The following is a 13,466-nucleotide window of genomic DNA, read 5'->3' as shown; positions in this document are numbered from 1 at the left end:
CAGTGCAGCTCTACAGAAGGTCCTCACTTCAGATCGCAGTCAGGCTCTTCACAGCGTGCACCGAGTGGGAGACGCTGCAAGACGGTTCCATGGAGCCCAAGTCATGTCCTCCCTGGGACGTTGCCCTGGGATGTCCTGTGACTGCTCCTGGCTTGTGCAAGGTTAGTTCAGTGATCCCAGTCCCGATCTTATGGCACTAGTGTCCATTCCAAGAAACGACTGTCACAACTAATTCTGCTGATAAGCAGCCTAGGAACCAAGGAGAAATAGATACCAAGACAAGGTTTCCCAAGTGTAGCATCTAACCAGATAGATACAGCTGCCTTGCAGATCATACAAACCCCAGACACAAACAGCCATCTGGCCACTCTTGTTGTGAGCTGGTCACACATACCAGAAGGAGCAGCGCTGCTTAGCCAAGTAAAGGGGATCAAACTCTTGGAGCAAGAATCCTCCTAGTTGCTCCTTCCCAGAATCACCTTGACTTTGGGCAAAGAAGCGCTCCTTCAAGTGCCTCAGCGCTGCTCAGTGTTGTGCCATGCTTCAGTACAAGCAAAATTCCCCCAGAGCAACCCCATAAAAACAGGATTTGTTTACCAAACATGACCAGAAGGAGAGAACAAGCTCACCAAGGCACCACGAAAGAAGCACGTGTTACATTCACACTGAAAAAGTTGCCCTAGACACAGGTGTGGAAAACGAAACAAAATGCAGATTGAAAGCGGAACACATGTTGAGCATTGTCAGTAAGTGAACACATGTTGCTCTCTTACTGGCAAAATTACAACTTTGATGTGTTATCCAGCATAGAACAGCAATTAGTACAATTGCAGCTTACAAGTCATGAACTAAACCTGAACAATGTATGTTGCGGTTGGTAGTCTGCATTTAAATTGGGTATGTCCATAATTTGAGCCTGTTTCTGAAACATCCTAAGCACCATCAGCTCTTTGTAAGGTCAGTGAAGATCACAGATACCTAGTACTTTGCAGAGTGGACACATTGAATCTAAATGCTTCCATGCTGATTAGGCTGCCTGTCTCCTTAGAAGACAGATGATGTAGTGAAGGAGGAAAGAGTCAAAACAAAAGCAAATATAACTAAGTCAATCCATCACCAAAGATAGAACATAGTAAAATTCACAGTCAGAGGAATTATAGTTTAACGTGGCCATGTCACTTGATCAGGCTCCAAGACCAACATCTCTGTTAACTCAGAGGTGGGAGTGAGAGATGTGTCAGGGACACCTTCCTTAGTCCAGACAGCAAAATATCAGATGATTCCTTGAGTATTTTCTTTTTCCTGGACAAGCAAGATCCCAGCCATAACAGTGCCACAGAAGGGATAGGGCATGGCTTCCCCAACATTAAACTGTTTGAAAGCAGCGCACTCACCCCAGCTCCTCGCAGAAGTTCACAATGGCATCAAATGCTGTCATCACAGCTTTGTCAGATTCTTTTAAGGTGCCTTTTTTTTCCTGCAAGTAGATGGGGACAATAACTATAGTCTTCAGTTTAAATATAAACAGATAAAGTAACTCTAGCAATGACCAAGTCCAACCCTTCTGATCAATATGGCAAACAGGTACAGACACCACCCTGTCTCTGCTCATCCCTGCCTCTAATAGACCTGGGGCTGGCAGCCCTTTCTCTTCCTACTTCACTCCTTTCTGCTGTCCCCTGAAACAGGGCTACAGACCCAGAAAAACCCATTTCATCTTTGTGTATTCAGAGGTGACTGCAGGCAGAGCAGAGCAGAGCAAAGGCAGCAAATCCAGGCAGGTGGATAGGATTCTGCAGATCTCACCTGGATGTTAGAGAGCTCCTTCTTAATCAGGAAGCTGACTTGATCCCGGTCGTTCCTTGAGTAATAGAGGCGGCAGCAGGATGGTTTCCCATCTCTCCCAGCTCTGCCAGACTCTTGGTAATACCCAGCCATTGACTTCGCAATATTCCAATGGGCAACAAATCTGTATGTGATAAAACAACAGGAAACATAAGGCTGCAGGTTTCTCAGACCATTGCATAAATTATTGTGTTGCTCATGGACATCAATAACAGTAAAAACACAAGGCAGCAAATGCATAAAAGAGGATTTAGCAGAGCATGGGATTTTGCACACAGAAATTTAAGTCCTCTTGACACAAGGAAAGCAGCAGAGCTACAAGAAAACAAATGCACCTGAACAACATGTGAGCTGGATATCACCCCAAATGGACGGAAAAGAACAAGCACATGAATAACCCAAATGTGCATACAGCTATGAAGAGTGAGAATAAGGACATAGATTTAAGGAGCTTGGGAGATTTTAATAGAAAACACAGCATTAATAAAAAAATCCTATTTATTTTGTGGAACACAATTTGAACATTATGGAACACAATTTTAAATACTTGATTTAAAAAAGGCACCATTGCCAGCCAGCAAATATGACTATGAATCATCACTAAACTGTACATAATCTCTGAAGGAACACACCGCTGCAGGACTGCTTTAAACGTGCTTGTACCTGAACGTTCAACAATCCAGCTTATACCTGTGTTGAGAAGATTCTACAGTACAGTAACTCTGCCAATGTTTTAAATACCAGTCTCCCTCAAAGCCAGCACGTCCCAGAAGCAGGTATGATGCATATGGGTGTAACAAGATTAAATGACAAAAGCGAACAAACATGTTTCTTAAACACTCTAGGAACAGGCCAGGCAGGAAGCATCAGAGCCCTAAATGTTTATTCCTCACCAGGAAGTTTACTGAAGGAATTGATAAATAATCTCAAGCAAAACTGAATTAGCAGTGAAGGGAGAAGAGCAGATTCCATCAGAAGAAGAGACAACACCTGTTTCCCTTTTCATGGAATCACAGAATGGTTTGGGTTCGATGTGATCTTAGAGATCATTTAGTTCCAACCCCCTGCCACGGGCAGGGACACCTGCCACTAGGCCAGGCTGCTCAAAGCCCCATCCAACCTGGCCTTTTGTCCAGAGGAGTCACCTCCAGGACCCGTCAGACCTGATCTTACCTGATACCTGATACTCATGAATACTCAGAACTCTGTCAACACAGCACAAAGGCTAAGCAGCAGCGCCTTGTTGCCTAGGCTCAGGTATAATGTCCTTTAAACTATTAAAAATCATCCTGTAGAGCCATTTTAAGTCCATTCTTTGGAAACTAATCACATTACAAACATATTTCAGCGATATTTCACTCTCAGCCCTCCGCATTGCAGTTACTTTTGCCTTTTTTAACGACCACTGTACTGAACAGGGCAGAGCGGTTTCAGCAGGTCATTAATTCTTGCTGCTCTCCTGGGAGACTTCTCACTTCTCTGCTGGGTAACACACATCACACTGTAAAGCAGTCTGTCATTGCTATGGGCTCCTGTCACCTGTGAGCACAGTGACACGGACAGAAGGACAGCACAGTTGTGAGCTGCTGTGATTGTCTCAATGATGTCCTGCCCCTCTCCCATGGAGTCAGAGCAATTGATTTCTGTGGATTTTTAGAATAAAGATTAAGTCTGTGTGGGGTGTTGCGTGAGCTGCACCCGAGTTATCCCTCTACTAAGTGACCACAGCTCACAATACTAACTCAGCACAGCTATATTGTGGTGCAGGAACTCTAACAACACAGAGCAATTATGGTGACAGAAGTCCCAGAGGAACAGCAATTGAAAACATGTGTAAAGTTTCTGTCTTGGACTAGAGCTGTACTTTTTATACGGTTATTGCCATTTGCACACTGTTATTTTTTCCCTCACTGCATAAGGAGATCTCTAAAAAAGCTGGCTCAGACTATTTTAGTAGAGGGTGTATGAATTATTTTAGGTGCAGATTTTCTTCACGCTGCTTTTTAACAGCAACTATTGCACGAAGAGAAGTGAAAGGGACAGCTGCAATTGCATCAAGATGGCTCTTTTTGAAACCCTGGAGGGTGTGGCAAAAAACAAGCATTCCTCCAATTTTCTTGCTTTTGAAGATGACTGGCAAAGAAGGGCTCTGGTGCCTTGTCTTTAATTTCTTCACAAAACTCTTCCAGGTTTGTTTTCGCTGCTTCTAAGATAAAAAAACACCTCCAGCTGTTTTTGTTTCAGCAAGTATTCCATCAGGCATTTTAGTCAGATACATCAGGTAACAGAAAGACTGAGGCTTTCCCTTCCCACTGCTCAGGTTTCAGGCTCTGGTGGTGCACAACACAGCCTCACACACCTGACGTTTGCTTTGTCTACTCCCATTCCAAAACTGATGGTTGCAACAATAACTGGAATCTTCTCCTCCATCCATTCATTCTGGACTGAAGTCCTGTCAGCTGCCTTGAGTCCTGGGAAGGGAAAAAGGAGGGAAACACAACAAAAAAAAAAAAGAAGAAAAAAGAAAGAAGAGGATTTTTTTCCTCCTACATTGCCCCATTGTGAGCCAACCCCCTCGCTAAACCAGACTGATGTGCGCACTCCTCTCTGCCCATGTTTAATCTGGCCTGTGATCAAGCAGAAGTCAGCAGCAGCTGTTTCTGTTCCGAAGAGAAAAATTCAGATCCCTCCTGGCATAAAAGCAGTTGTTATATTTAGGCCATGCAAGCTCCAACAAAACCAACACTTCTGGAGCGAAGGGAATGCCGTTCTGTTGAATGCCCTGCCCTTACTTCCCAGAGCTGATGCGTGAGCATCAGACACGCTGCAGCCCGCACCTACAAAACTGTTTTCTAGGCAGCCCCAACACAGGCCTTGCAGGTGGGACAGTCCAGCTCTACCAGCCCCTGAGAGGTGCAGATGCAGCTGCCAGTACCTGCGTGATACGCCTTGGCTTTCACTCCGCGGTAGCTCAGTTCAATAGCCAGCTGGTCACACACGTCCCTCATCCTGCAGTACACGATGCCACAACCCGAGTACACCTGGGCAGACAGGGGAGAAGATCCATGTCAGCGTCTGAAGCCAATTAACAAAGCTGCCGTCATCAGTATGGCAGACAGAGGAAGGATGTCTAAAGCTCATGTCTTCTCCAAGCTGATTCCCCAGCAACTGAAAGATACTGTTGCAGCACAAAAGTAAATCAGATGTAGAGAGAGTTTCCTTACAAAACCTACAAGGCCCAACATTGACCAAATATGGTCCCCCAATCCTCTCCCAGGGACACAAGACAAGAAGCGGTCTCCCTCCACCGCACCGATAAACTCAGGTGCAGAGGCTATAACTGAGTTGCTGAGAGTTATTTTGAGAATTATTGTTAGAGCAGGAAATTCAGTACACCACTTTTGTTCATCCTCACCACACTAGAAAAACAGAACAGCATCAAACATACAATGATCGCCTGGGACATGACAAACCAAAACAGAAATGCTAGTCGCATATTCCTAATTCATTTTCTTTCAGACCAACCCCTTTCTGTGGACACTTCTGAAAGGAATACAGCCTTCACATTCTACTTATTTTAGAGGAATTAAAAACATCTGTGATCACTTTCCTTCCAGGGGCTTCCTCTTTCTGTGCCACAGATATATCAAGGCCGTACCAACCACTGGAAGGGCAGTGACCATTAAGGTAGATTTGGTTCAGTTTAGCCTTGTTCTCTAGATGTAAAACCTACCCCAGAGCTGTTCTTCACTTCGAGCGCCTTCAGACAGAAATCCTTCAAATTGGCGTACGGATCAGTCAAGAGCTCTTTGAACTGCACATCATAGAACAAGTTAGATCTGAAGCAAGGAGTCTTAAATGTGGAAAGTGGCTGCTTTAGCTTCAGTGCTGCCACAATGTCCTCCTGGACCTGCTTGGTGGCCGTGGCAGTCAAGGCAACACACGGTGTGTTGGGTATGCGGGTGCGCAAGGTGCCCAGCCGCAGGTAGTCGGGTCGGAAATCGTGTCCCCACTGGGAGACACAGTGTGCTTCATCGATTATCAGGTAGGACAAGAGGTTTCGGGACACCAGAGAGTTCAGCGTAGGCTGGAAGGAAGAGGCGGCCGCCATCTCTGGGGTGATGTACAGCAGCTTGACTTGGGGCTTCTCACTCGCCAAGTCAGCCAGGATGGTCTTCTTTTCCTGAGCAGAAAGCTTGGAGTTCAGAGAGCAGGCTTTGATCTTCAGAGCCAGCAAGTGATCCACTTGATCCTAGAGTAAATACAAAATTAAAATTAAACGAAAAGAAAATGGATATAAAGAAAGTCACCATCACCAAGACAGACTACTTAGGGAGATCCAGGTGAGGCCCCAAGTTTCACCTCCAGGATGGAGTCTCAGGACAACAAACACCTGCAGTTTGGGTATTTAGAACTTCAACTCTAGACGCCTTTATCTTCAGCTGTGAACGCATCTGTCCAGCTCTAACATCCAACTGCATTTTTGTGCATCCATTCACTTTAACACAGGCTTTTTGCTGCTAGGGAACACCAACAGGGATCTGTGCAAAATAACTCACCACAGCCACCCCCTTCCCTGACTGCTTTTCCGCAAGCTGACAGCAGACAGTTACCTGAATCAGGGCAATCAGAGGTGAAATGACAATGGTGATGCCCACTGCCAGAACTGCAGGAAGCTGGTAGCACAAGGATTTCCCTGCCCCTGTGGGCATGCATACAAAGACATCCTTCTCGCCTGCAGAGACAACAGAAGAAAGCTCAAGGCTACTGAGAGTTCCCAGGGCTCTGACTTGACAGGTGGGCACAAGGGCTTGGAATCTGTGAGAAACAGTGTGTGTGTGTACGTGCAGCACACCAACAAAAGACACTTCATTTCAGGTTCTAAAAGCACAGCAATACTTTGCATGCTTGCAATGGTTTCCTTCAAGGAATCTCCAATTGCTTTGTAAACATTTAGAAACAGCCTTACAAAAGTACAAGAAGATACACAGAAACCAAGATAAAGAGAACTTAAACAAGTTATTCGTGCTAATTCTCTTCCAGACAAGCTGCTTTCACTCATCTCCCAGACCTCCAGTTAACAAATTACCAGCCCCATGACAGATCTTTACCACATCCTCTTACAGCTTATCCCAGAAAGGTTCCTTGTAAGAAATAAGGGTTGGAAGTCTCAACCACAGAGGTAATGTCATGCAATTAGTAACTGTCACTGCACTAAGCAGCATCCCCTTCAAGTCACTGTTAACAGGCAGGGACACGCTGCTGACAGGACACCACTTTGGGCCGCTCTGTTGTCAACAGCGCATCTGCACAGCTGCTGGTGATGGACAAAAACTGTAACTACATCCTGGGTGCCGAGTTCCACACCTCTGATTCACACTGTGAGACCTGCCAGGGGAGCTGATGGTTGGCAGCTTGTACGTCCTGCCTGTCCAACCACCGCCGAGATGTTGTGGAAACATTCACACCAGCAAAATCGTATTTCTGATAATGGCCACGTGATTCAGGGAATGGGGATAAATGAGGCTGGGAAATCAAGTCTTCTAGTGGTATCATCTCTAACACAAGGACAGGTTTACTCTGAAAATGTATAAATGTAAATGGTTTTGACCTCATCTGACCATAAACATAGTGGCAGATGCTGCCAGAGAAGATACCAACAATACGGCACTTTAACATTTCCTATTTCCTGGTTGCTGCAATAGCGGTGTTACAAAACAAGCTCAAAGGAGGACAGACAGGGCAAAGCCGCACTCAGTGAGTTTGTGTGCAGCACGTGCTCCTGTGTCACTGACATTATCTCAGAGGAAGGCTTGGGGGCCGGGCAGTTTTGCCTAGTCCGGATGATACGTCTCCTCAGAACAGGTGCGATACCAACTCCTGCAGCATCAGCCCCACGGGGAGGTGGGAAACCAGCCGTGTTTCAGTGCGTTCCGCCGCGGAGCCTCCTCACCTCTCGCCACAGTCATGGTCGCGCTTTCCTGCAGGGAAGTCTTGAAGGTCTCAAACCCGAAGACCCTCCGCAGCGTTTTCCGGACCCGGCCTTCCAGGCCCGGGGGGGCCTTGCCGCTCATCTCAGAGAAGCTGTGAACAGTGACAGGAACCAACGCTAAACCAAAATCCCACCACGTTCCTCCTGCCCAGGCCTCCCCTGTCTCGTTGCCATCCGGGTCACCCCCAATGGCTGCCCTGCCGGGCTCCCCTCCCTTTTTTTTAGCCCCCTCCCCAATACTACCCAGGCCCACTCACTCGAGGGAACCCCAATATCGTTTATCCTGGGCCAGACCCCGTTGAGGCCTCCCCGTGGGGCACAGCCCGGGCACTGCAGGCTCCGCAGCGCTGGGGGAGCCCCGCAGCCCAAAAACCCGCCGCACCCCGCATCGAGGGGGGTGGGGGTTACCGCCGCACACCCAGCCCAGGCGGGCTGTGTCCTTCCGCCACCCCACGTCGCATCCCCATACCCCTCCCCATACCCCTCCGCACCCGCTCAGGATCCGGCAGGTGCTGTCGCGGCGCCGAGCGATGACGTCAGAAGCGGCTCTTAAAGCGCCAGTTCACCCCACTATAAATAGACCGCGCGCCTTTTATCCCTTCCCCATAGGACGCCCTGCTCTGCCTCGCTGAGTGGTTTTCTCCCTGAGCCGTGAGCGGACGCTGGAGCTCACCCGGTTTAACGTGAGCCCGCTTAAGGCGGAAGAAGGTGAGCGGCGTTGCTATGGCGACCGCCCTGCTCGCGTCATCTCCGCGCGCCGGAAGTCTGCCGCCGCGGCGGGGGAGGAAGATGGCGGCGGCCAAGCGGAACGTCCTCTCCTCTTTGGCGGTTTACGCCGAGGATTCGGACCCGGAGTCGGACAGCGAGGGCGGCACGGCGGGAAGCGATGGGGGAGCGGCTGCGGGTGAGGGCCGGGAGGGGCCCGGGGCAGGCGGCGGAGCCCGGGCGGCGGTTGATCCGCGGGGCCTGTCCCGGCTCCCTCTGGGACAGCGAGGCCCCGCTCGTTGCCGCCTCCCTTTTCCTCACGGTTTTCTTCTTCCCCTTTCTCCTTAGGAGAGAAAGGAGGCCTGGTCTCGGTTGGGTACGGAGACGACGATTTCACCCGCCTGGATGGGGACGAGGACGGGTATGAAGAGGAGGACGATGAGAACAGCAGGCAGTCAGTAGGTATCTCTGCTCTGAGACTTTCCCTGAGCCCCTTCGCACCTTGCAGAAGCTTTTCTTTCTCCACAGAAAGCCCCTGACCAGCAACTCAAGCTGGAACCTGGAATATCTGACTCCTGGTGTGGGTTTTAGTGCTCTCCAAATACTTTTATTCGTTTTGTTTTCAAGTACAAGGCGTTTGCCTAGAAACCCATCAGCAACCTGACACAGCTCAAGTGTTTTTATACTGCCTTTTGACTCTTTAATGGGAAAAAAGCTGGTACTAGTCAACAGCCATGCTAAATTAAAGTTATTCTTTACGTGTCATTCACATACATGAAAACCTTGTAAAAAGAACACACTGCTGTATGGTCAGCTGGAGGATAAAAAATAATAAAGTTCCATAATGTCTTAATTTTTTCTTTTAATAACTCAACCCACTCTCTACATGAGGTTGTCTTGATGTAACAGTGTCCTGTCTGGACGTGAGTGACTTTTATTTGTTATAGGCGCATGGCATGTGTATAATGACATCACCTAAATATCAAGATAATTAGTATCTTGTGAGACATGGCATGTAGCTCCCTGCCTATGACTACAGCCATAACACACAAAAAGATGCATTTTTCTGTCATGTATCTGTAAGAGCCAAACAATCACTTTTGGGGGATTTGGGTGGGAGGTTCTTGTCTCCTTGCTTTCTCATCAGGCTTTTGCTTACCACCACATTAAGGATGTCTTCTCTCATCCCTGTTCTAGTTTTCTGGCTACATGGTAGAGGAAAGAACTAGAGCTATGATACTATAACCTTTCTTCCTTGGAATCTGCTTTGTGTGCGCTAGATCAGTCTCTTACGAGACACTCGCAGTTTCCGCCATCTGTTTTCCCAAGTAGCAGACAAGAAATTTCTCTCTTGATCTGGTTTTTGTTTGTGTTCTGCTGCGAGCAGCAGAGTTTTGGGTCTGCTCCTGGCATCTGGCGAAGCAAAGGAGTGAAACTTTTTTGCTGCTTTAGTAATTCTTTTAATATCCAAAACTCCTAGAGTCCCCTTCAATGCGATCGCTTTAGTTTAAAGGAAGTGGTGCGTGTGATCCAGGTGCTTGTCAGGATCAGCCATGTTTAGTTAGCATCGACAGACGGGCAGGTAAATGGAGTCACCTTCATTGCAGGCACAACTTTCGGTACAGGTTCTGCCATCTGTGACCTGGGAGGTACAAGTTGCCGTTCAAGTAATGACAGTCGAGTCCCTCTGGTGTCAGCCGGGAGCTCTCGCTTGTATTTGCAGTTACAGTACAGATGTGCGCAGGTTGCCCAGAGTGCCTTCTCTCCTGTCTTACTGCAGGAGAGCAGTGCTTGTTTGTTTGGGTTTTTTGCATTATATGTTCTTTGACCAGGATCAAGAGCTTCCTTGCTATTGGTTGTACCAGTAGCTTGTACTGGTGATGAGTTGTTTTTAGAAAGTGGTGTGAGTTGGTCTCAGGGTGTCCTGGGCTTTATCTAAACAGCTCTACTTGTATTCTCTACCTCAACAGTGACTGAGAAGCCTCTGCCTTTCAAAGGCAGTACTTAATAACGGTGCTTTCTTTGTTTCAGTGATATCCCCTGCTAGAGTAGGAGGTTTGGGGAGCTGTTCCCGTTACTTGTCTATAACATGAATGATCCAACCCATTGTTATTTTGTTTTATAATATAGGTGAGACTGTGGAGGGAGTGGAGTCTCATTTGTGATAAACAGCAACTGTGATTCTTTTCTAGTTACAAACTTACTGTTATTAAACTTTGCTAATTAAGGCTGAATTATTGGCATATGCATGTTTCAGAAAGGTTAGCTAGAGAGTAGCTGAAGCGAAGGAGTTTATCTCACTTCTGTGGGATATGTGTGTTAATTCAGGCAATTAAAACTTTTATTATTGTGTTGTCATTCTCTAGCTTGCCTTGCCAGAACTTGCTCATGTGCTAATACTCTGAGGTGGGCATTTTGCTGTAAACTCTTCCTTTCAGCCGCACGTAATAGTCTCGCTTCTTTTTTGTTTTTCTTTCGAAGCTGAAACACCAGGTTCTTGTTTTGGGGCCAAAGTTGAAGTTTGTGGTGAAGTTTGGAGGAAAATCTGTTCTGCTGGGTTGTGTGAGCATGAAAAACATTTTTTGCTCCTCAAATGTGTTTTAAGTGCAGGGTATTTATGTCTAGAAACACAGGTAACTCTAGGATCCCAGTGAGAGAGCTCCCAGGGCAATGGGAGAGTACGCTTTACCTACCAGATAGGACCAAAGCTGGAGTGCTCTTCTCACGTGGTGTAGAATTTTACACAAGGCTGAGTTCAGTATTTTAAGCTCTCACAGGGCAGAAATTTGCCAAGTTCTTTGGTTTATTTCTACGTAGAAATAAAAACTGAATGGAGTCCCTTACCTAAACCAGTGAAATTTATCAGTCATTCACTTCTGTGCGAGTTCACGTCATCCACAAACGAGGCTGTGCGAGCACTACGCACAACAGAAAAATGCGGTGCCAGCTGCTGTCACCGGATCTTTGGAACTTGGTGCTCGGCCAAGGCCTCACCAAGGCCAGCTCTGTGTCCTCCGTGTGTTGCTGAGTTTGATGTCTCACTTCTGTGGGATATGTGTGTTGGTTCAGGCAATTAAAACTTTTATTATTGTGTTGTCATTCTCTAGCTTGCCTTGCCAGAGTGTATATACATTCTCTAGCTTGTGTGTGTGTGTGTATATATATATATGTATATATACATTCTCTAGCTTGCCTTGCCTTGGGAGTATAACAGGTCTTGTAAATGTTGTTTTTTCTGTGAGTATTGCTAAACAGGGGCAAATGCAAAAAGCCTCCCTGCTAACTGGAGGAGACAGAATTATCAAATGACAAATGCTTTTTGCCTGGTTCTGTTGCTGCTTATTGTCCAGTTCTGAGCATTCAGGAGCTGCATAAGTTTTGCGAGGGAGATCTGCTACTGAGTGATGCTTTTTCCTAAAAAAAAAAAAAAAAAACAAACCAAAACCAACAAACCCAACCCCAAAACCAAATAAACACTTCTTTCTCTGACTATAAGGACTTGGTTTTGGTCATGAGTGGGTGGGACAGAGCTACCTTCTGTGGAAAGCATCTCGGACTACTGCTGGGCTGCTGAATGCACGCCCTTTGCTCTAAGTGCAGTTACTTGCCAAGCCTGCTCTTTAAGCTTAATCCTGTAAATTCTTGTCTTGTAGGAAGATGACGATTCAGAGACTGAAAAACCTGAGGCTGGTGACCCAAAGGTATTTGGAAGTGTGGTATGGTGGTGGGGGGGGAAGTTCAGTACAAGAGGAATAAGTCTTAACAGCATGGCTTGGTGTTCGTTTGTGATCTTCTGTAGCTAGTTTGATACTTTTTTGTAGCTGTAACGGTTTTTTTTTACTTTAATTCTGGCTTCTGCCAAAGGTAGTTACCCAGTTAGGCTACAGACTGAGTCATGATCAAGATCTGCATTCGTGGACGTAGTCATCTTGCACTTTAGATCGAGGTAGGTTTTCTGACAGCATCTCACCTACTTTGCAGGGCTCCAGGAGATAGAATATTTAGTACAGAATTCTTTTATGATGAGTGCTAGTCAGAAAACTTCCTTCACTTAGAACAACTTAATGAATAAATGATCTCGTGCCCCTAGAGGTCATGAGACCTATCAAAATCAATTCAGTTGTCTCCAGCTCTCTTTCTGAGCTTCTGAATGAAGCTGTTCTGTAAAGGATATATTTAAAATTTTAAAAATTAAAAAAGATTCCCAGATGATAGCTGTCATGAATAGTTGAAGTCGTCTTTATCCTGGGTTTACATCTTGTTTCTGCTGAACAACAGGTGTTTAACAGCACATAGGAATATACGTCAGGCTGAAAGCTGGAAGACAGACAGAAGACCAAATCCATTTGAAACTGTAAAGAGAACTGTTGTCAAATTTCTATGCTAGTTCAATCCCCCTTGCCATAGAAGCAGTCTGGTGGGATACAGAGCGAATAACAATTACAAGTGCCTTAATTTTATCCAGTAGCTTCCTCAAGGATGCAGACAGGGTCTGAGCTCTGCTAAGGAAACCAGAGGACTGTGCTGCAAACTGAAATTCTTTAGAGTATTTGAATTAGCGTAGCGTAAGATGAATGTGTTTATTCTGCTTAAATGAACTTGACAGCAGCACCTTCTTCCACTATCCACAATATTTTTATGGGTTTATAGTGATAATTGGAAATGTCGGCAGCTGTACTGCAGCTGAAGTCTCTCGTTTAAAAAGCCTCTTGATTTCAGTGAGTTCTGGGTGCTACTGTCTAGGTGCATTTTGCCTTTCTGAAGAAAAGCTACACGTGGCCACAGAGCAATGTTTCAGCATCACGGGGAAGCAAAAAAACACTGAATGTATCCAAGCATTTGGTAACTTGGGTAGACTCTGCAGTAGGAGCTCTACAAGAACAGAAAATGTAAATTAAACTTTTAAAAAAAAAAAAAGTAAATC

At 46.2% G+C, this 13,466-nt stretch overlaps 2 protein-coding genes across 4 annotated transcripts in view; one reads left to right on the top strand and one right to left on the bottom strand.

The window, feature by feature from the left end:
- RECQL5 (RecQ like helicase 5) overlaps nucleotides 1-8,391 on the bottom strand; it is a 36,512-nt gene extending 28,121 nt beyond the window's left edge. The window contains exons 1-8 of one of the 2 annotated variants that reach the window (XM_065647992.1): nucleotides 8,319-8,391; nucleotides 7,799-7,929; nucleotides 6,459-6,580; nucleotides 5,579-6,097; nucleotides 4,781-4,886; nucleotides 4,205-4,316; nucleotides 1,807-1,969; nucleotides 1,395-1,477 (exon numbers count right to left, since the gene is read on the bottom strand). In XM_065647992.1, the coding sequence (XP_065504064.1) occupies nucleotides 1,395-1,477; nucleotides 1,807-1,969; nucleotides 4,205-4,316; nucleotides 4,781-4,886; nucleotides 5,579-6,097; nucleotides 6,459-6,580; nucleotides 7,799-7,919 (1,226 nt within the window). In that variant the 5' untranslated portion in view covers nucleotides 7,920-7,929; nucleotides 8,319-8,391. The remainder of the gene's footprint in view (nucleotides 1-1,394; nucleotides 1,478-1,806; nucleotides 1,970-4,204; nucleotides 4,317-4,780; nucleotides 4,887-5,578; nucleotides 6,098-6,458; nucleotides 6,581-7,798; nucleotides 7,930-8,318) is intronic. The other variant, XM_065647991.1, reaches the window with a different exon arrangement.
- Nucleotides 8,392-8,593: 202 nt separating this feature from the next.
- Nucleotides 8,594-13,466, top strand: part of SAP30BP (SAP30 binding protein) — a 29,593-nt gene continuing 24,720 nt past the window's right edge. The window contains exons 1-3 of one of the 2 annotated variants that reach the window (XM_065647821.1): nucleotides 8,594-8,741; nucleotides 8,891-9,000; nucleotides 12,196-12,243. In XM_065647821.1, coding sequence (XP_065503893.1) covers nucleotides 8,627-8,741; nucleotides 8,891-9,000; nucleotides 12,196-12,243 — 273 coding nt within the window. In that variant the 5' untranslated portion in view covers nucleotides 8,594-8,626. The remainder of the gene's footprint in view (nucleotides 8,742-8,890; nucleotides 9,001-12,195; nucleotides 12,244-13,466) is intronic. The other variant, XM_065647820.1, reaches the window with a different exon arrangement.

Source organism: Caloenas nicobarica, chromosome 18 (genome assembly GCF_036013445.1).
Source record: "Caloenas nicobarica isolate bCalNic1 chromosome 18, bCalNic1.hap1, whole genome shotgun sequence".
Taxonomy (NCBI): domain Eukaryota; kingdom Metazoa; phylum Chordata; class Aves; order Columbiformes; family Columbidae; genus Caloenas; species Caloenas nicobarica.
The sequence above is the reverse complement of the archived record's forward strand: the minus strand, read 5'-3'. Positions and strand labels throughout refer to the sequence as shown.